This window comes from Peromyscus californicus, unplaced genomic scaffold, assembly GCF_007827085.1.
Source record: "Peromyscus californicus insignis strain IS unplaced genomic scaffold, ASM782708v3 Scaffold_16__1_contigs__length_79575227, whole genome shotgun sequence".
In the NCBI taxonomy this organism is placed as follows: Eukaryota; Metazoa; Chordata; class Mammalia; order Rodentia; family Cricetidae; genus Peromyscus; species Peromyscus californicus.
Window position 1 is genome coordinate 67,063,878 of NW_026294458.1, and position 22,138 is coordinate 67,086,015.

The window sequence follows — 22,138 nt, forward strand, 5'->3', positions numbered from 1 at the left end:
ATTGGTCTGAAGTGCAACTTTGTTGTTTTTCCTTTAAAAGATTTATTTTACATTCAAAAGCAGGCCTAAGAGAGGGTACAGTGATTTCGCCTACCTACTTGTTCAAGGTCTCTAATCTTCAACATGTTACCTCCAAAGGGGAACACTTGTGAGAACTAATGAATATCCACACATCTCCTGGAATCCACAGGCTACATTAGAGTTCAGTCTTGGTTGTATGTGTTCCTTGTATAACACACGAATTCAGCATTCAATTTCCTGCAGATAATCACTGTTCTAACCATCAGTGCTCTCTTGCTTCTGACACACTCTATTGTTCAAGGTCAAGGTTTAATTGGTGTTAAGGAGAGCAAACTAAACAAAAAATACGTTCTAACTTTTCTTCATCTTCTTTGTATTCATCAGATATTCTAGGTCAGCATTTAAGATAAGGTGAGTGAAGAGCTTGCCCTTAGGAATGAGGTTTTTCCTTAAGTATTAACATTTATCAAGATAAATAAGACACTAGTGATGCATTTCAAAATCAGAATTTATAATAAATGAAACTTTCATATGTATAAATAAAATTAGATTATTAAGAAACTATCTATTTGACCTAGTAAATTGATGCCATTATGTTTGTTCTGTATAATACATTGTAGTTTAAATGGTATTAATCATTCATACAACAGACTTATAATTTGTATGTGTGGAGTTTGAACTATGCCCTTAGTCCACAAAGGCAAGGAGATATAATGTGGGCCTGAGAAGTAGAATAAGGAAGCAGGGTTGTGCAAGGAATGTTGAGACATGGGAAAACAGGGGAGCCTTATAGGAAAGGTAGCCAGGACACAGCTACATAGAAACAGGAGTCCAACCTGGTAGATTCAGTCCAGGCAAGTCCAGTCCCCTCCTCCCAGACTGAGCCAAGTGTCCCTGCATAGGCCCCAGGTTCCAAACAACCAGCTCATGCACTGAGGACAGGTCCCGGTCCCACTGCCTGGATGCCTCCCAAACAGATCAAGCCAATCAACTGTCTCACCCATTCAGAGGGCCTGATCCACTTGGGGGCTCCTCAGCTATTGGTTCATAGTTCATGTGTTTCCATTTGTTTGGCTATTTGTCCCTGTGCTTTTTCCAATCTTGGGGTGGGCTGGGAGGAAGGCAGGGGGAAACAAGGGGGGAGAACAAGGGAATCTGTGGCTGATATGTAAAATTGAATTAAATTATGAAACAAAAGAAAAAAACGAAAAAAAACTGAAGGGAAGAAACATTAAAAAAAAAAAGAAAGAAACAGGAGTCACTCAATTGCTTGAAATGCAGAAGCACTGGTTTCCACCCATTATTTTCCTCTTTCAAAAGCTAACGCACTTGGACTTGGGTATTTCAAGGTAAGAAGAAATATTCATAGAAATTAAATATGGAGAAAAAGCAGAGACAGAGGAGGACTGAAGAAAAGAAGGAAATGGAGACAGGAGAGGATGACGAATGATGGGGGAGAGAAAGAGGAGAGAGAGAGGAGAGAGAGAGAGAGAGAGAGAGAGAGAGAGAGAGAGAGAGAGAGAGAGAGAGAGAGAAAACAATAAAGAAGGGGGAATATAATTAAGACTGTGGACTTTTCAGGAGTAAAGAAATCCAGATCTTTCATTTTGACACTCATGTGTAAGAATGTGTATAAATGGGTAGTTGTAGCAGTGCTGGAATCCTTGTGAAAAGTACAACTTTTGTTATGACAGACTATTGAAAGGCACCTATGCTGAAGATTGACTTGGTACAGGGTGAGATTTAGGCGTGTTAGGAAGTTCAGGAAAGAGGAATTTTTGTGGCAGAATTTTAAGCATGGTTAGGTACAACTGTTGGTAGAAGGTAAATGTTATGAGCATACTTCACTTGTTGTATTCAACTCAGCCACTCTGGGATGAAGAACTGAGCTGGAAATACTCCTCAAAGTATAGAATCCTGCTCTGCTTCTCACTGCTATGGTGCTTGGAAGCTTGGAAGTGTGACCTAGTAAAAATTAAGCAAAGAATTTGGTTAAGTATGGAGAAAAAACACGCTTCCTCCAGTTAGCTCTGAACTGACAAAAGGAATTACTCACTTGCCCTCTGGATTGCATACACAGTGAATCAGAACAAAGGTAATGTGTTTTAGGGATGGCCCTCCATCCTGATGTACCTGCCAATATTTGAGTTTAGCCAATATTGACTGTGATGATGGAGAATCATTTCCACGGGACAAAAACAAAGTGCATTGAAGTGCAATCATTTTTCAAATTGCACGCTGGCTTCTAGATAGAGATGTAGGGTCTTTGGAACTGACTTGAAAGCTGTGGTGTTAAATCTTTTAGGAGGTGGAAGGTAATGGCTTTAGACAGCAGAAATAAACGAGAGCCCCCGGAATCCTTTTGGTTTGGCAGAATGGACTCCAGCAGCAAGCATGCTGAATATATCTGAACATAAATAACTTCATGAAAATGTAAGCAGAGTTCCACAGTCTGTCCTTCACTGTTTGCATGTTTCTAGCTGCAATGCTGTGCTGCATGCATGCTCATGCTCTGTCTCTGGTCTCCTTTTTTCGGTATCCCTCTTATTTCTCCCTCTCTCTTTCCTGGCTCTTCTTCCCTCTTCTGCATGTCTTTTCTCATCCTTAACATGTAGCATGTTGTTTTACTGTAAAGATTTTTCTGGAGCTGGCAAAAATTTCATCTAATATATTATTGATAACACCTTTTTAAATTTAGAATATGTTGGTTTAAAAAAAGAAGTAAAATGTTACCTTGCCTGAATCTTCTTTAGCTAATCAGAGCAGTATTGCAGCCATGCTTAGTGACCAAGTGTAAGAAGGAAAGTATGCTTTGGCAACAATATCTGCTGTCAACCTTTGTATAGCTCTTATTCTTCAGTGCAAGATCAAGAACTTGTAAACAAAAGATTTTTAAATGAGTGGATAATGATCCCTTGAGACATGGGACCTGACTGAGGTTATTGGTTACAATACTAAATTTTCAGGGTTCCTAGATTTCTCTGGAAACTAGAGTCCATTTATTTAAGGTAGTTATTATTTAAGAACATATGCCATTTGCATGAAAGTTAGATACTGCTTACAAAACTTCCATTCTTCTTAAATTTTTCCTTTGGCTACACACACACACACACACACACACACACACACACACACACACACACACACACCAAAAACAAATGTTTTACTTTGCTCAGTCACAAACTCTAGAGACCTGGATTTGGATGTAACGTTAATCTTACCCACAGATTTCTTGCAATCGGTTGCAAAAATCAGACTAATAGTGATTTACAGCAATTGCCTGTCATATGTTTATACCATAGTCACCTGCATAATCCATCAATTGCCCCAATAATGCCAAGTTCATAATCTACCTATATTTAGTTCTCAGGAAACACCCACCTGGTGCCAATGTTCTAAGATTGAAGGAGTTGGCTCCCAGCTTAGGTTGCTCCAAAAGAGAAAGGACTCATAGCCACGGTGGCTGACATCTAAGTAGAAGGTAAAGGGTACTGTTCTGGGAAAGTTTATTAAACTGACAAAGCAGGAAGGAAAGATTTATCAAGGGTGAATTCCTCACTTCCGTTCCACGGACACTAAATGAATCCTTACTTGCTATTTCATGCATCACAACTTCCTCAGACTAGACTCCAGTAACATCTCTTCTACCACAGTGGTAACTCTAAATATCTCCAAAAATTGATGAATATTTACCAAGCTTCAAAATTTCCCCGATTAAGATGAACTATGCAAGATGCTGTGGTAGGAATATGGCTATGTTCCTTAGGATTCATTGGGATGAAAGACAAGCAGAGTGTATCTGGAAGAGAGGGCTCTGGGTAAGAATTCCAGACATATTTCCTATTTGATACAGTGAAGAATAGTTGTGGGCACAACAAGGATGGAGTATTCGGTCAAGGGGAGGGAAGACGAAGTAGATATCAGAGAGGATAGTTGGATCTGACCCTGTGGGACCCTGGAGACCTGGAGAAGATACTTTTTTTCAAGTGTAAGTAGAACAGAAAGATGTTAGAGAATTATCAGGAAAGAAGTAAAAAGATTTGACTGAAATGTTTTTTTTTTCCAGGAACAATTTTGCTGTTGTTGAAATCAGGAAGTCCTACCAGTAGGCATTTGGGGCTGTTGCAGGTGGAACGGTTAGGGGTACTTCAGACTCGACAGGCAGCAGAGAAGGAACAAGACTGGTTGTAACACAAGCTTGAATAAATAGACATCTATTACATAGTCTCAGCCTACTGTTTGTGTAGGGTACTCACAGCAGGGAACTTCTTGAGGACTCTGCCTGGAAAGGCTCTTGTGTCTTTTCTATCTTTTCCCTGACCCTTCCTTACAGGAAGGTTTGAGTGCCCATCTTACAATCGCCTAACAAACATACAATGAATATCCAGGAGCAAGATACTATTGTTGCATCGTTGGAGGACAGTAAGGAGCACAAGAGTGAAGAAGGAATCTAATAAGTTATTTGCAATATCTAGGAGATGTATTTGGAAGATAAATATGATAATATCTCTCAATATTTTAGTTATTTTTAACCTCATAGCTACTTCAGGCACTATAAATTCAGTCTATTTGTAACTAATAAACACACTTTTATCTCTAAGGTTTAATGATTTAACATTTTAGAATTATTTATTTTATGTTTTTTTTTTTTTTTTTTTTTTTTTTTTTTTTTTTTTTTTTTTTTTGGTTTTTCGAGACAGGGTTTCTCTGTGTAGCTTTGTGCCTTTCCTGGAACTCACTTGGTAGCCCAGGCTGGCCTCGAACTCACAGAGATCCGCCGGCCTCTGCCTCCCGAGTGCTGGGATTAAAGGCGTGCGCCGCCGCCACTGCCGCCGCCGCCACCACCACCCGGCTATTTATTTTATGTTTATGAGTGCTTTGCCTGAGCACATTTATATAAGAAGTCATAAGAGGGCATTAGCTCTTCTGTGACTGGAGTTGTGAGTGGTTTTGAGTTACAGTATGGGTGCTGTGAACCACACAGAGGTCCCCTGCAAGAGAAACAAGTGCTCTTAGTAACTGAACCATCTCTCCAGCCACAGGTTTAGATATTTGTAATCATAATCCAATGAGCAATAAAAGGACTGTAATTCTAATTAAAGTCAAATTCTGTTAAAAGATGAAGTCGGATGAAAAGGCACTGCTGACATGTAGAAGAAACAAAAGTCTATATTACAGTCTATAAATGCAAGTGATAGTGGTCTTGGGTCAGCTTGTTTTCCCCCAACCCTGAGAACCTCTCCAGATAGCTGATCATGTTGGTATTTCATTCATTTTTATCTACATAACTAACATTGAATGGAACTAATAAAAGCAGGCCTCTTTGCCATATTCCTTTATCTACTAAACAAAAGTCCATCCAGTTAGTTACATTGGTTCTAGGGCCTTACATTGAAACCAGCATCCTAAGATGCAGAATCTGTGGATCTGTGCCATGCTCCATAATTAGTAATTCATACGTGTGGAAAATAGTTATTTTAACTGCACAGATAAAGCAGGAAAATATCCAGAAGGACATGATAGGATTTAAGCATTACAGATAATTTGGTGCCACGAACATCTGTAGTTTCATTTCTAGTCATTTCTTTTTTTCGTTGTAATAGAAAAGCAGCCCGTCAGACCATTTTTATGTTTTTGACCTCATCTGACCCAGCTCATTGTGGGTCACACAGTGATTGGAAGGTTAAACACTGAAGATTTTTTAAATGCCTAGCATCTATTTATTAGTTTTCCGAATCAAATTCTTTCATCTCCTTCCTGAAACAGTCATCCTTTGTGATGCATGTGGCTCATAAGTCTATCCTTACTTGCATGGTCTTCTGTAGTTTCCTTACTATTTCATTGGAACATCGTGACTGTTCTCAACCTACCCAGGGAGACCACACATTAGATACTGTAAGGACATTACTAGTCTCAAACAGCCAACTGTTAATGCTACAGTTTCTCTCTCAGACTCACAGTTAGGAGCCTCTGCATCTGCATTTAAAGATGCTGGCAACAAATAATGATTACCTTAGGAGTGCTCAATAGCACATGTCTCTTGGGCTATAGTTGTCATATTGCCATGCCATTCTCAATACTGGGATCTTGAGACCACCTTATCAGGTCATAGAGATAAAGCATATTAAAAATTTCATGCGTGTTTGCTATAGGGCCTCAGCCAATAAAATGCTTAAGAAATTTCAGCCATATTAGAATGGATAAGTTTTATGCCACCTGTAAAATCAATGAGCTTTTTATATAATTTCTTAAAAGAAATTACTAAGCATAAAATTTAAGAATCTTAATATTTTTTCCATTTAGTGGAAAAAATATTATTGAGTTCTCTCTTGATGAATTAATGATAACCTATAGATCAGACTTTTTCCATTTAGTAGAATAATAATATTGAGTTCTCCCTTAATGACTTATTGATAACCTATAGATCAGAGCATTCCTCAACGCTCTTCAGAGAAGTTTCTCTTTGCAGTAGATGCAATTAACACAGAGATGCTCAGTCAATGTGCGGAGAATAAAAGACTGTGGAGCACTCAGCTCCAAATGGAGCATTCCTATGACACACCTTCTCCCAAAAGGCTCAAGAATCTTCAGAGAAGAGGGGGCAGAAAGATTGTAACAGCCCAGGGTGGTTGATAACATCAAGGAAACTGTTTTTTGAGCTACAGCAGATCACGTGTGCATGTGAACTCACACTCATGATGGGATGCACAGGACCTTCACAGGCTCCAGCCTGACAAAGTCTCAGCATGAAGCAGGCAAGGTGGTCATGCAGCCTTCCTTCTAGCTGCGGAGCTATTAGCACTTGACAGCTGCCAGGAACAGATGAATGCTTTTATTTTATTATTTTTTTTAATGATGTAACACCCTGTAGTTTGACCACTTACCAGGGCATACCTTACTTCTAAGACTCTTCAACTCTAAGTCATATTATATACAGTACATGCTTTGACCTAGTTTACAATTTCTATTTATTATGCCCACCGAAACAGCATTTAGATTTACAGTTTAATTTCAAACAGGAAAATGCTTCACAAAATAGGATAGTATTTCTCAATGAAAAGTTATTACAGTATAGGTCCAAACAGCTCAGTTCAAGTATTTTCCTGCATAGGAGAGTTGGTGTAGACTGTAGAATGAGATAAAGCAATGCTCTAAATAGCTGAATCCAACCTGAAGTTTGTCAAAGCTAAGGAGACATTTTAATCAAAACCTGCCTCACTTTTCTAGGATTTTTGGTCATACAAATGCATCACATGTCTTCATTTCCAGAAAGTAATGTTATGTAAAGCTTCATTATTCTTCTTTATCAGGAAAATACGTTTCAAGACTTTAAAAGTCTGAGCTACAACTACTCAGGTTTATTATTTGGCTTTACTCATAGACACCAATATAAAAGTTAAGTATTGATGTCACTGCTTATGCCACATGGGGTGTATTTCTATCATTGACTTAGTTACTTGTAATGTCTACTCTAAAAACTATGTATGTTTCTCACCATTCAATCAATAGACCACTAGTAAATGTAAGTGGTCTTTACTAGCTCTTGATTATAGTAAGAAGAACCAGCAATGTACACTGCAGAACTGCCATGAAAAGATCATACATTTCTCAATCAGAAGTCTATCCTTACAATACTACACATTGGTGAGAACCCCTAATCTACATATATTCTTTGTATAGATGTACGGTACCAGTACTTGCAATGCAAAGCTTAGAAGAGGTTGAGACCTAGGCACTAAGTGTTGACTATGGCATGACATATTACAAAGTTTAAAAAGAAAACACACACATATATTTCAGGGGACTGTTGACAGCTTAGGAATTCAGAAATACCAAGACCAAACTCTCATCTGTCTCTCTTCAAGTTTTGATGACATTGTAAGTGCCCTCACATATATCTTTGATTAGAATGGCCATTAAATACGCTGACTTCTCAGACTCTGAGGAATAAATTGTGCCTGGCCTTGACAAAAAGATTAGAGATCGTTCTTGTAAATTGTAGAATCATATTGAAATTAAAACTAAGTCAGAGATACTATATTTGACAGTTAACCACTAAAGATGTTAGCACCTCTGTTACAATAGCAGTTTTTCACTGGACAAGGCAAAGGGAAATGGAGTGAAAACAGTCTGTTCTGAGGACAGGTCTCCTTTGAGTTAGACTCTTGAGTCACTGGGGGTGTTGCTTTACAGGGTGATGGATCAGATGGAGCAGTATTATATTTTCTATTAATCTATGTAGTCTACATATGCTGGTTAGTATAACCATAAGGTAAGGACTAGAGACCAAACATATTGAAAAGGTGCTGATATATTAACAGATTATGACTGTATGTTCTAATATGAATGTCAAAGTTTCATTCTCTTCCAACATAAATAAATACCTCATTATATCCCCCACAAGACTTGCACTAGAATTATATTCGACATCAAGAATTTATTGGGTGGAATTTTTTTTGCTGATTTGAACATTTTTATTCCTGTGCACTGACTGAATAATGAATGAATAGACCCATATTACAATATAGCCCCATAGTTTGATTGAATGGAATTTATAGCTTGATTATAGACTGATGTGCTTTGTGGTAATATGATTCAATAAGCCATGTCTATAGTTCATGTTAATACAGAATTATTAGCACATTTTAGGTGACTATTCAGACTGATTTATGTGTTCGATTTTCTGGAACTATAAATTGTTGGTCAATGAGAAAAATAATATAGAAACCATACAAGTTCCTTTTCTGTGTTTTTCAATGATGAAATTCTTTAAATATGGTTTTGCATCTGTCTTGAATGATCTGTTTTGTTCTTATGGTTCTTTCTTTTATTTTGTAGCCACGAAAAACTCAAAAAATGTAATGCATTTGTATGACCCTGTGTTTCACTGTAAAGAGATGAGTGATATTTATACATTATGACAGTGCCGTCTTACAGAGTTGTCAACTATGAGTAGAATTAAGTAGAATATTGTACTTAACATATATCTAACAATGAGCTGCAGTGATAGTGAACACTTTGGACTTCTGAAGCTGCCTATAGCTCCCACTTGTTTCACTGATCTTGTTAACTTGCTAACAAAGAAGCTACCAGTGGAGGAATATGAGAGGCAGGGATTGACCCAGTGAGTCGCATAGTGGGTCCAAGAGTGCTTGACCTTATTGCCACGACTGGAATGTGCAATCACAGTCACAGATGAGCTTCTGTTACCAGAGCTGTGCCTGCTAGCTCCAGGTCCTGTCACTCTGGACAGTTTGATAGCAGTAAAAGGTCACATTTTGCAGTGTCCATCTGTACCCACAGACAAAGTTGTGACTCATACTATCAACATCGCACAAATCCATGTTGTTTAAGATCATCTATAGAATCTCTAGAGACAGGAGATACTAATTCAGAGTATTTTGGGGACCTCTTTCTAAAGCTGTAAGACTTTATGTTTATCATTCCTAAATTCACTTAGAAGTTGTGAGTACATGACTTTCATATAATGCATTAACAGCTCCTTGTATATCTTTATCAGTGACGTAAATGAAACTGATTCTGTTTTTTTTCTCCCCAGACAGGGTTCAGTTATGTATCCCACACTGGCCTCAAACTCATGATCCTCCACTCCAGTCTCCTAAGTGTTGGGATTGAGGCTTGTACCACTATGACTGTTTTATATCAGATCCTCCATTGTGACTTAGCTTCTGTGGGAAGCTTATAAGCCATATATATCCTCTGGTTAAAAACTTGCTACTTGCTTGATTAAATATACATTTTTAAACTTGTGACCTGAAAAAAAGTCAATGTTAATGGGATTTGAATGACTTATTAATATAGTGATGAGTAAGGAGCACTACTAGCCATGAAAGACTAAATTTAAGAAAGTGGCAGATTAAAAACACATGAGGAATATGCACACATACACTTGCTTCACACAGAAAGATTTCTGTAAAAAAAAAATACAAAAGCCACCAGTGCTGTATATTATATAAACTCACAAAGTGCACTTTATACACAAACAAGAAGCATAAATTAAAAAATAGGACAATAGCAAAACATTTTAAATATAGAAGAATTTGCACATAATTTTTTGTTAAATAAGAATAAATAATTTCATCACAGAAATTCACATAGCAGTTGCGAAAAACAATAAATTACTTAATTTTTCAGTGCTGCAACTTTTTTTTGTTCATTTGTGATTCATCCCTCAATTCTTAGTTTAAAACTGTTTCCACAGGAAGGCAATGGATGCTGAATCTGTTAAATAATTATAACAATGCTCTTATGCTTCTAAGCAACAAGGAGGGTTAACGCGGCCTTTTCTGTTGTAAAATGACCAGACATTCTTTTATTCTGGGCTCTCTCGCACTTAATGAAACATTCTGGAGTGATTTTTATGCAAGTGAGGTTAGGAGTTTCGTAACCTGAGCATTGTCTTCCCCCCATATTTATTCATCATCCTAAATTCAAGGTCTTTTAACAATTCAAGATACACAGTGGGAAGATGGAAGACATGGTACATAATCAAACTGGACTGAATATGGGTTGCCCTCCACCACCCATCACCCTTTCCTTCCCTGACAACTCCCCTCTTCTGAATCTCAGTTTGCTGTGTCTCTTTCCTTAGGAGTTTTAGGTACATTCCCCTGTCCATGTAGGATTCTCGCTTTAAAATGGAGAGAGAATTCCTTCAGACAGAGAATAGTAGTTTGATCGTTCTGTCCTTGCTGGAACTATTCCAATGTGAAGAGTAAAACTTCATTATTGTAGGGAAAAGCAAACCACTGAAAAATCTTATTAAAATCTATGAAGGTCATATGGGGAAGCAGAGTAGGTAACAATCAAGTTTATGCTTTATTTTATTTTAAAAATAACCACAAAAGAGAAAAATATGAATTTTGTCACATTTGAACTGTTATTTGGTTCGTATTATTTTCAAAACTGGAAAAAGTTACATTAAACTATTTATTCTCTATTTGTACAGTTAAATAATCAATGTGATCTTTAACTTTTTTGTTTTCTGATGAGTTTGACTGGATTGATTTCCTGCTCTATATTTGGAGACCTCCAATCAATATTGGCCACCAGTTTGATATATGTTGAATTTCTTTATTTAAAGAGACCAGGCTTTGAGATTTTAAAGGATGATGATTGGTTTGGAAGAGAATTGACCTATTTCACAAAATAATTTCTTAAAAAAAAAAGACAGTATAATTTATTTCTTTTCTTTCTGGTCTGCTGAAATAAAGGTGACATAGAGTCATCAATTACATAATTTTTTATATTAAAATATCCTATAATAAAATAAACTCTCATACATTTAGTGGAATTCCAGTCAGGATTTCCTAAAATCCTTATATGCAAATCTTTAACAGTAGGCACATTTGGTATGATCACTATAAAATTTATATAAAACAATTTGCTTTGCAGTATTTCACAAATGAAAAAAAAATCTCAGTGGAATAAAACATGCTATATTATTTGAGTTATCCAAGGGGAGTTGTGCAGTGTATAGTATAAAGAATATTTTCTGTTTATGATTATTAAATATTTTTAATATACAACCTTCCTGCACAGGCAAGAGACTTCCTGAAAACCCTTAAATTTCATTATTTATACATTCACTGGTATAGTCAAACACTTTGCAATTGGGAAAATTCTCTAATACAGTAGGTATATACTTGTTTTTTTAATTATGAGATGATTGCCTATGATGTGGAAACAGTCTTATTAATGCTAATGAGTTTGATTTATTGAATTAATTGAATTAATACCGATTGCTCCTTTTAGATGAGACTAAACATGAAGTGATTTTAATATTACTGTTAGACCCAGTCAATACAGAATATAAGTCTTTTCCAACTCTTGGGAAAAACAAACAAGCAAACACAAACACATTTTGAAGGCTGGCTGAGAAGAGGTATGCTGGTACTGAAGGTGCTGGATGTGACAGATAACTTGATGCTGTGTGTTCTTTATGTTTACTACACATTGTGAAATATTAGCTGGGAGCCACAGAAAGTAAGCTGTTGTGAAACTATAAATTGAAAACACAGTGACATATTTTTTTCTTTTAAATTCCAATACAAGCAAACTAATGTTTAAGACCCTTGGATATTGATCACATATACACAGGAAAACACAATTTCTACACCACAATGATACAATAATTTGGCTGGCTGCCTGAAAAAAATACAGACAGTCAAATGTTAGAGTACATGGACCTGAGGATGTGCTTAAATGACCAGATACACACAGATCCTTTCCCCTTTTAGAATTTCTCAGAAGATGCTTGCTGTCAAAATGTGTTTTGACTAAAACATTATCTCCTGGAGTCAGACAATACACAAAATCTTGTTTAACAGCAGCAAGTTCTTAATTTCCAGTAAATCTTCCACAGCTCTTTCTGGAAGCTGGTAGTTGAAATAGCTGCAGACCTACTTTGGTCAAATACTTTCTTATTGAAATATACATATAGCTATATCAATAGGACCAAGGATATAAAGTGACATTCCAAGGGTGGATGCATTTACAAACAGTAAAAATAAGTTGTGTGTCATGTCTGAACATGATCACAATGCCTTTGAAGACATTCTATAAGAGGTAGGTGACAAACTACTCTGCCATCTTCAACTGTCCTCGATTCTACATTCATCATTGCGTGTCTCCTTTTGTGTAGGCCCCAGGATGTTCCAAAACTCCCACGCTTTCTGTATTCCAAGTGCACCATCATGACATGAAGTAGTGTACATGTTTTGGTCGCAGAGAGCAGATTCTGCCCATAATTCGACTCCTAGTGACCATGACACTGACGCACCACTTTCTGTGCCTTGGTTAGGCCTTGTCTTCACCACAATGACACCTGCGATGATCCTCCAGTTACCTTTGTGCATGGGAACAAACCACAGGCTAACATTTCTTCAGCAAACATTGCTTAAATGCAGAAGGCCTCTGAGAGAGAAGGCATCCCTTTGCTAGTTTCCGGTTTCCATCTTGGCACTGCACCGTCCTGGTGTGCCAGCCTGTGTCACAGGTTCTAGAGCAGGCCAGCCATGGGCCTGTCACCCACTGCAGCTGTGGAGCATGTGGTCCCACTTTGTTGCTGCCATGGCTAATGACTGAGTTTCCTTTTTGAGTGGACTTCTTGGGAACAAAAAAGCTGTAACGGACATCTAATGCTTTTGTTGGGTCTGTTGCAAGAATCTGTACAATCAGAATTTCTTTTGTGGCTGAATAGCCCATCCCATGCAAAAAATCATCTCTGTGGCTCCACCCACTGTAGTTCATGACTGTGCCATTGATGTCGATGATAGTCTCTGAAGTGGAGATCATGTACTTGCCGTTGATAAGGTACTCACCATTCTTCTTCTTTAGGGCTAAATAGGCAGTGAACCTAGTCTGGTCTTTGGCTTTGAATTGTCGGACTTTTATGTGAGTTGCTCCTTCAGGGATCCTCACAACGTCTGTGTAACCCTTACTGTAGGCAAGAATGTCCACATGGGAGGTGAAGAAAAGGGGCAATGAGATAGAATTAGTACATGCCTAGACATGGATAAACAAATAGAACTTTTCTAAAGGTTTTCCCCACATCTTAACAAACTTTTAGTGTATTTCAGAGTCCACGTTTAAATTGGCTTTAAGTTTTTTTGATAGGACAAATAAAAAATTGCAGTGTGATATTACATTATGTCTGTTTTTACTGAGATGTTCAAAATTAGGATGATGCTAGCAACCCACACTTATTTTAAAGGTGGATTAAGAGATTTATTCAGTCATTGCATCTTTATCAATTTGTACCATAGTTACATAGATATTTTATGTTTTTCTAGGCTCAAGGTAAGTGACTATAAATAGATTATAAATATACTATAAATAGACAAATCTGCCCTCAGTTAATCTCATAGAAATATTTAATGTGTCTGACAATGGACTCATCAGCAGATATTAGTAAGCCCTATTACTATACCCCAGGCCAGGTAAACCTTTGTCTTCCAAGGTGGGCTACAGGGTCAGTTGTCAGAGATCTTCATGTTGCTTCAATATACTGACTTGTTTAAGAACACAGGTTTAGTTATTTCCTGAATCGAGGCTCTGCCTCTAGAAGCCATACTAGATTTTATGGGGCAAAAAAGTAAATGTAAGGTAAAAATTTGTCACTAGATCATGAGTACTTACTATTATTTAAGAAAAAAAATAATTTTAATGCCTTACAGTTTTTTTCTGAATGTTTAGTCTTCACCCAACATTATGATAAATTGAATGAGGTCTTTTATTGTGTAAAAATGTAAGCAGGTCTTGAAAGATACATCATCTGTTCAGGAGCAACAAAGACCATCTCTAATATTCACAAAACTTGTTGAATGCTAGCACAGCACACATATTAATTAAGTACCAGGAGAGTGTATCAATAAGAAGGGCTCTCATCATTTGACAAAAATTTTGCTTTTATAAGAGACCATAGTAAAGCTTAAAGGTATATTATTACTTAATATGACTTTAAACATTTCCCAGTTATTTAAACAGAAACACCATTGTATGTGCAGATCCACTGACTGCTGTGAAATTAAATTGTGTAGTCTCTAATTCTTACTCAAGGTTCAAGATTATAGATTAAAAATCCAAGTTTATATCCCCTGACTTGAAGAGGGAAGCTCATTCCCAAATGCATTTCTGTGTCTACCAGGGGTCTAATCTAGAGTACCCATCTCATACATGCATCAGAACCTCTGAGGGTTAGGAAGAGCAGAGTTGCTTGGGGGTATCGATGATTCTGTCCAACTGAATTCATTATATTTGTGTTCATAACGTTATATAACACAGTGTATAATACTTTTTCCTCAACTATTTTGGTAGTGTGTAATATTGATACATAATCCTACAAGAGCTTCAAGGTCAACTGTTGGAGATGATGTTACATTGTACTCTAAAAGAATATGACATGAGAATATAATAAATATCTTCAAAGACTTTATTACAGAGCTCTTCCTTGTCAATACTGGGCTTAAAAGCCAGACCCCTTGACTAATTTTAATTGTTATATATTACCATTGTGGGTAGGGATTTCATGCATGTCCGTTGTCTTCATCATGAATTTCTTTATCACCACATGTAACTTCAAATGTACATATATCAGTTATAAATTCAGAAAACTTCAAAGTGTTGCATTTAGCACTTTGAAAAGTGGTTTTCAGTTTTAGAAGAACACACCGGGTACATTGTGTGAGGTATTACCTTAAAAATTAGATTCCTCTAAGTCGTATTATTTCTTTCTCTCATCATCTTCTTTATCTCTTTTTCTATTCCTTTTATAAGTTTCTTTCTTTTTCCCCTCATTCTTTTTCTTTTCCTCTTTTACCCTCCTTAGCTCTCTTTTTCTTTCCCTCTCTTCCTCTCCTTTCTTATATCACAAAATGTCCCATATACCTATGATCTCATTTATAGCTTCTGCTTTATTCTGAAATTCACCCACTATGGTGAATTACATAAGTCTTAGTTCTAAGTTTTAGTTTCCTCATCTGTAATGTAAAGTTTGAGATGCTAATCTGTAAGCTGTTTTGTGTATTTGAAATGTGGAAAGGTACAAAATATTCCTGGATCTGCAGGGTTGTTGTAGATGGCCCAACCTAGTCAAATGATTTGGATTTCATTAGTTAGCAAGATTAATAATACATACTCATAGTCAGAATAATTCTCCATCCATGCATTGTAACATTGTATCAATCATAATTACATTTTTTTCAAATTAGTGTGATACTTAGGCCTTTTAATTAACTCTTGTTGATATAATTGGCAGATCGCAGACAAGCTAAAGAAAGCCAAGCACCTATGTTGGCATTCAGGCACACTCTACCTATATACTCTACATGGGAGAAGTTTCACAAAGAAGAAATAACCCCGGGTTCTGTCAGATCCCTTAGCTAAGTCAGCCATCCTTCTGACAGCACTGTTATATTTGATTCCAGAATCTGTAATTTATAGTCTCCTGTGTTTAAAGCAGAAGGGTGGAATCAGGAGACATTGCTGTGTGTCTGTCCTTATGGAGTGGACAGAAACCAGATCATTCCCTGTAAAGTGGGATTGTTGCCACAGCACCCCAATTAACTTACATTTTGCAGGGAGCAATGTTTTCTGAAGAAAAACACACTGTCCTGTGAGAAATTGTTTGCTATAAAAACAGCAACGGGAGCCAGGAGTGGTGGCTTATACCTGAAATCCCAGCACAAAGGCAAGAAGAGGACCAGACAGACGTTCAAGCTTTTCCTGGTCTACATAGCAAGGCCACATCTCAAAAAGAAAAAAAAAACCCAAAACAAAACAAAACAAACAACCAATCAATGGAAGCCATGGAGGAGGAAAGGAAGGAAGAAATGTGAAGTTGGGAGGCAAACATGTCCAGTGGAAGTTGGAGGAGTGGATGTGGGTGTGACCAAAATACATTGTATACGAGTATGAAATATTCAAAGAATAAATTTAAAATATCATAAAAGGGCTGAAGAATGGCTCAGTGGTTAGAAGAGCACTGCTGGTGCTCTTCCAGAGGACTTGGTTCCCAGCACCCATATGGTGGCTCACAACTTTCTGTACCTTCAGTTCTGGGGGATCAAATTTTCTCTTCTGGCCTCCTCCAGCACCAGGCATGCAAGCGGTACACAGACATACACACAGACAAACATCTACACACACATCAAATAAAACTTAAAAATGTAAAAATAGCTAAGGCTGAAGCCAATCATCCCTTCTAAATGAGGCTTTAGGAAAGGCAGATTTGTTGGGTACCACATTATGGAACAGCGTCTGCTTTTTCCTTTTGCTCTCTAATCCTAAGACCTTGGTTCCACAGCTGTTGTAGTTTATCTGCTTTTAGAGGCATTTAAAGTTTCTACCAGCCACAGAGACCTATTCATCTCTTCTCTTCCCCTTCTCATATGCAGAAAGCATTGCTGAAGCCACATTAGACCTTCTCCTACAAAGAGCTGATGAGGTAATGTGAATCTCCTGTATCAACTTCATAGGAGTCTAAAAACCTTGTTTAGTTCACATGAGTGCTAAGGTGCTGCTATCATGTTACCTTTTTTTGTTGAAGGTTCCAATAACCTTTGTACAACTGGAATTGTCCCCTCCACATACTCCACACTTGTCATATTGCAGCTTTGAGCCAATGATGCCATCACAGCCAGTTCTCACGCACCTTCCTCGGACACACACAGAGTTGCTATACGGCCGACATTCAGTCCCATCTGTAACCTGTGTATGACAAAGATATCAGCAATAGGGATATTTGGGCTCTGGGATTTGGTTCTTTTACTTAAAGAAAAAGTTGTAATTTCCAAACTTTTTATTGTTATAATTTATACATTCAAAAATAATCTAGATACGGCTCAGAGGCTAAGAACATATACTGCTCTTGCGGAAGACTAGACTTCATTTCCTAGTGCCCATGACAGGTCATTCACAACAACCTGTAACTCCACCTCCAGGGGCATCTGATGCATTTGCTCTCCCCAGCCACCTGCTCTCACGCACACATACCAACACACACACAATTAAAAAATAAAATAACTCTTAAAAAACTAAACCATCCAAAAGCAATCAATCATTCAGTTTCCAAGAATTTCTAAGTGAAAAAAAAAAACCCAAAATATATTTTTCTTAGGAAGATTTGGTTATGCACTTTTTCTCTTGAATTTCTTGCCTAATATATTTGGTGGTCCAAGTTACTCATCTTCTTGTTTGTATTCATAACACAGGCCTACTGTATCGTTTTGGCTTTTACAATGATGAAAATAATCTTTTAACTTCCTAGAAGACTATCGCTCCTGTACAGATCTGAACATTACCAGTCTTAAGAATACAAAGATTTTTTCATTCTTTGTTGTGTAACTTTTACTTTAGCAGCAAATTTGAAAATTAAGACTTATTTAAAAATCTGTCATGGTCATTGTGTGTTGAACCTTCAGGCATCAAAGGAAAGACAGACAGATTTGTTCAGGAAACAGAACCTGGGGAGGAGTGTTTCCAAAAGGTTTGAAAATAGAGTGAATGCTTGGTTCTGAATACAGGAAGTAGTATATGTTGTTGTTCCAAAGCCATTTAAACATAGCATGAACAGAAACTGGTATGCTTATGTGCATGCATACTCATATTCCTCATATATATGCATTTTAAATTTGTGTGCCTAAGACTCCTTCAGACATGTGAGTATATGAGTTTGTGTGTTTATTTGTAAACTGAAGTAGAAGGTCTCTAAAGTATTAATAATTCTCTTCCCAGTTATATTTCAAGCTTTTTGTTTTTATTTCTATGTAATGTTTTAAGGAAATGTATCACTTTGTAAGTAAGTAGATATGATATATTAGTGTATTTCTTTTAAGGAAATGTATTTCTTTGTAAGTAAATAGGTATGATATATTAATGTATTTATGACTTGGACATTGGCTGACTTTTCAATGATATATGATATAGAAGCGTAGGTATACAGATACAGCTGAAGGTTGGTTTCAGGGATGTTTTAAATGTATCATATGTTTGCAAATTTGATAAATGGTGTTTGTAAATTGCTCCATCATACAGAAAATAATGAAAAATTCCTTTAGTATATTCTGAAAATATTTATCTGTGAAAAAAATGAAGAGTAACCACATGTATATCTTATAATTTAAGTGACTAGAAGGACTTTGGTTCATGGTGAAAGTCTAAGATTATTTCTAAGTCTTGGGTCAGAGACAATGACTTTAAAACCTGTATTTCAGAGTGAATCCATGAATTCTCAAATAGCTGGAAAATAGACACCTTCCCTCCCAACAGTCCTCTTACAAAATTTGCCTGGGAAAATGCATATTCTTTTCTAGACTATTTTGATGTTAGTATCATAATTTATTTTCCCAGACAATGGGAAAACTACACTTTCCAAAAATTGATTTTTAAAGCATGCACTTGTTCTGCTAAATGCTTTTAGTCCAATGTATAAAGTTTGAAAAATACACAAATTTTAGAGATAAAAATGAAACTCTCCCAAGTCTAACTGTCCTAAAAATCATGACTGTGTCCCTTTGACAGTTATAGACTTTACTCTATGAAGTAATTCCTACCCAGGGTGTCCACTGTTCTGGACAGAGAGGGCTTGTTACCTTTGGAGAAAAGACCACATAGTAACCAGTGCCCTTGGCTCTACAGGTAAGCTTGCACACGTCTCCTGGCAGGACACCTGCATATTTGGGAACCCATTCCACAAATGTTTTGACTCCTTTTGCATCAGACTGATAGCCATTTTTGGCCTCACACTGTTCATGACGAAAAGATTTACCTAGAAAACAAAACGTGTAACATTTATACCTTATTAACTTTAAGAGAAAATGTTAATGATTTCTGCATTGAAGAGCTCTCTATGCAGCAACGTTTAAAGTACCTTTGTATAAACAGAGTTGAAAACAAAAGTTCTCTCTCAGTCCCTTGGTGACATTGTTGTCTGCAACACTAATTCAAAAATCATTTACATATTTCTTACTCATTTACACATCAGTGGATCTATCTAGTATGAGATTAATACTACTTCTCTGGCCTCCCTTGTTTATTTCTACTAAAATAGGAACTGCACATGACACATGTTGTTACTGACATCCAAGAGCATCCTACCATTAGGTGGACAGGGCGTCACACTGCAGGAGCGGTATATGGCCCTCTTTCCTGTGCAGTAGCGGCCACTGTTTCGAGGTGCAGGGTTGTTGCAATGGCGGTAGGCAAACTGTACTCCTCCCCCACATGAGCGAGAACACTGGCCCCAGGGGCCCCAGGATCCCCAGTTTCCATGGCTTGATGTCTGAAATAGAAAACAGGAGATCTTTTAACTCTGGTTGGAAAAATCTCCCATATGTACATTGTAGTCGTTTGCATGTATCCTCCCAGCGGATGGCACTGCTTATGCTCCAACTGAAGGACTGCAGCCCATTTCTGGTGCTAAGCAAGTCATTGGCTTCAGGACCTTGTTTCTAGCAGTACAGGATCAAAAGTGTCACCCTAAGTAATGAGCACATGGCAAGGATTGCACCCTGTTTTTTCCAGTCATTTTATATCCTGCCTTCTGATACTATAAAACTCCTGTTAATAATCACAGATCCCTGTTAATATTTTTTTTTTGCTTTCATCTTGGACCAATAATGAAATGCATTATCCTGATGGCTTTGTATGATGTTGTTCATTTACATTTCTTTCCTTCTATGTAGTCATAAAATTCTTTGGTCCCATTTTTGACATCACACATTCTGTCTATGAAGATTCTGCCTCATACATGAACGCATTTTGAGCTGGGCTTGCTACATTCCTAATTAGATACAACAGACAATGTAAGGCATCTTCAGCTTATGTGCCCACACACTCCACATGGAAAGGTAACCCTAGGTACCAAACTTTAGGTTTCTGCCTGTGAAGACACTGCAGGAGGAATCTGGGAGATTATAACAGGTGTTACAGTATGAGCTATTTTGACTAGTAAATACAAGCTCCTGGTTACCTGGGTCAGGTTGTCTGACAAGACACAGGTAATGTGGATTGTGTGTTACACTGTGAACATATGTCTTGGCGGCAACTTCTGGGGTACCGTAGCTCCTAACATTACATGGATTTTCTGTCAGGAAAAAGTGACCATTTGGGATCTTATAAGAGATCCATCAAGGACCATGGTGTCTGCTCTGCCACCGCTTCTGCACAAACTTCAGTGGACACATTCTGATAACTTTGCTGAGAGGATTTTAAAAGTGAGCTTCCAAAATGCACCATAGAGGCTCTGCTTTTAGTGTCAATGTGGGTTTGTTTGTGGAATGCTGCAATTTGCCAAGAAATCCCTGTCAGTGGCATGTGTTCCTGTGTTTGGTTACTGGGAGGGCTGCTGTGGGTGGGAGATGAACTTTGAATAGATTATTGAAGGAGAAAAAAATCGTTTAGCTAGGAAATGAATCCCCTCTGATGACAATGACCATGCATGTCTGGAAAAGCACTTCCTGTGTTGGGTCTGGAGGCTTTAGATGACAGGAAAACCACTTACTGAGTAATATTTCTTCTTAGTTTTGTCCACACATTTACCCTGCAGGCAGATTCTGCCCTTCCCACAGGGCGTCCCTTCCACAGCAGGCAGCTTCTTGGTCAGACACACCATTTGGCCTTGGCGCACCACAGCACACCACAGCCGGGCACAGACATCCATGCCAGGACACACAGAGTATTCAGGCCCAAATGTCAAGTTGCACTGCTGGGTGGCATCGTAGGTCTGCCCCGGGAGTTCCTCAGGACCCAGAATCTGTTTTCGTGGTAGGTCTAGCAAGCAGTTACCTAAGAGAATAATCAAGATTCAGAATCAACCCGGGTTTAGGTTTCAAATTGTTATGATCAGGGCCCTAAAAATTTAAATGTTCCATGAGGTGTAAAAGCATGATGTACCTACAAGTCTGCAGAGTGGTGCCCTTGGGGATGCAATGAAAAGGGCTGACCCTCTGTTTGGATTCTAGAATTCTCTTAGAGTGATGCCCTCTTGGAGCAGATATAATGATGGAGTTAAGGCTGCCGGTGCCACTGTTCTACATGACTGTTTTGTAATATTTAGTTGTGAAAACAGTCACAGAGGAAATGAGGAGGGGCTGATCGTGAACTTCACAGTTAACTATGCCATTTACAGCTTTGAGTAATACCTCATTGATGACACATCCCACTCACCAGTTCTAAATCACCTCTTCCCCATGTGCCTGTAGCCTGTCTCCTTGTCACTAGTAACACTTAATGACATCAGAGGTCATTGTTCATTCTTGCACTCATTGAATACGTGCTTATTGAATACCGAGGATGTCCTCAATTTCTTCCACTAAAGTGAAAGAAAAACTAAATAAGTATTTCTTACAGACTAGTAAAAATTGTAATAAAAGGCTTTCAATATCCATAGAATAAAGTAGTGGGAAAAAAGCAAGAATATTTGGTAATTTGGACCAGAAAAGTCTTAATCTTTACCTTTATTTTCCCTTTAAGTCTGTTTATCATTTTCTTGTTGCGTATTCAGAGTGGCAGCCAAAAGCAGCTGGAATCTTAGAGTAGGGGCCAGGCAACCAGGATGCTACAGAGAATTCATAAAATCTGGAACTTCCCCTTTTCA

General features: G+C 37.6%; 1 protein-coding gene across 1 annotated transcript in view; it reads right to left on the reverse strand.

Annotated features, from left to right (window-relative positions):
* Window positions 1–6,972: 6,972 nt before the first annotated feature.
* The window catches only part of Adamts5 (ADAM metallopeptidase with thrombospondin type 1 motif 5), a 45,203-nt gene continuing 30,037 nt past the window's right edge, over window positions 6,973–22,138 (reverse strand). The window contains exons 4-8 of the mRNA XM_052741071.1: window positions 21,044–21,327; window positions 19,639–19,822; window positions 19,134–19,309; window positions 17,075–17,250; window positions 6,973–13,483 (exon numbers count right to left, since the gene is read on the reverse strand). Coding sequence (XP_052597031.1) covers window positions 12,916–13,483; window positions 17,075–17,250; window positions 19,134–19,309; window positions 19,639–19,822; window positions 21,044–21,327 — 1,388 coding nt within the window. The 3' untranslated portion in view covers window positions 6,973–12,915. The remainder of the gene's footprint in view (window positions 13,484–17,074; window positions 17,251–19,133; window positions 19,310–19,638; window positions 19,823–21,043; window positions 21,328–22,138) is intronic.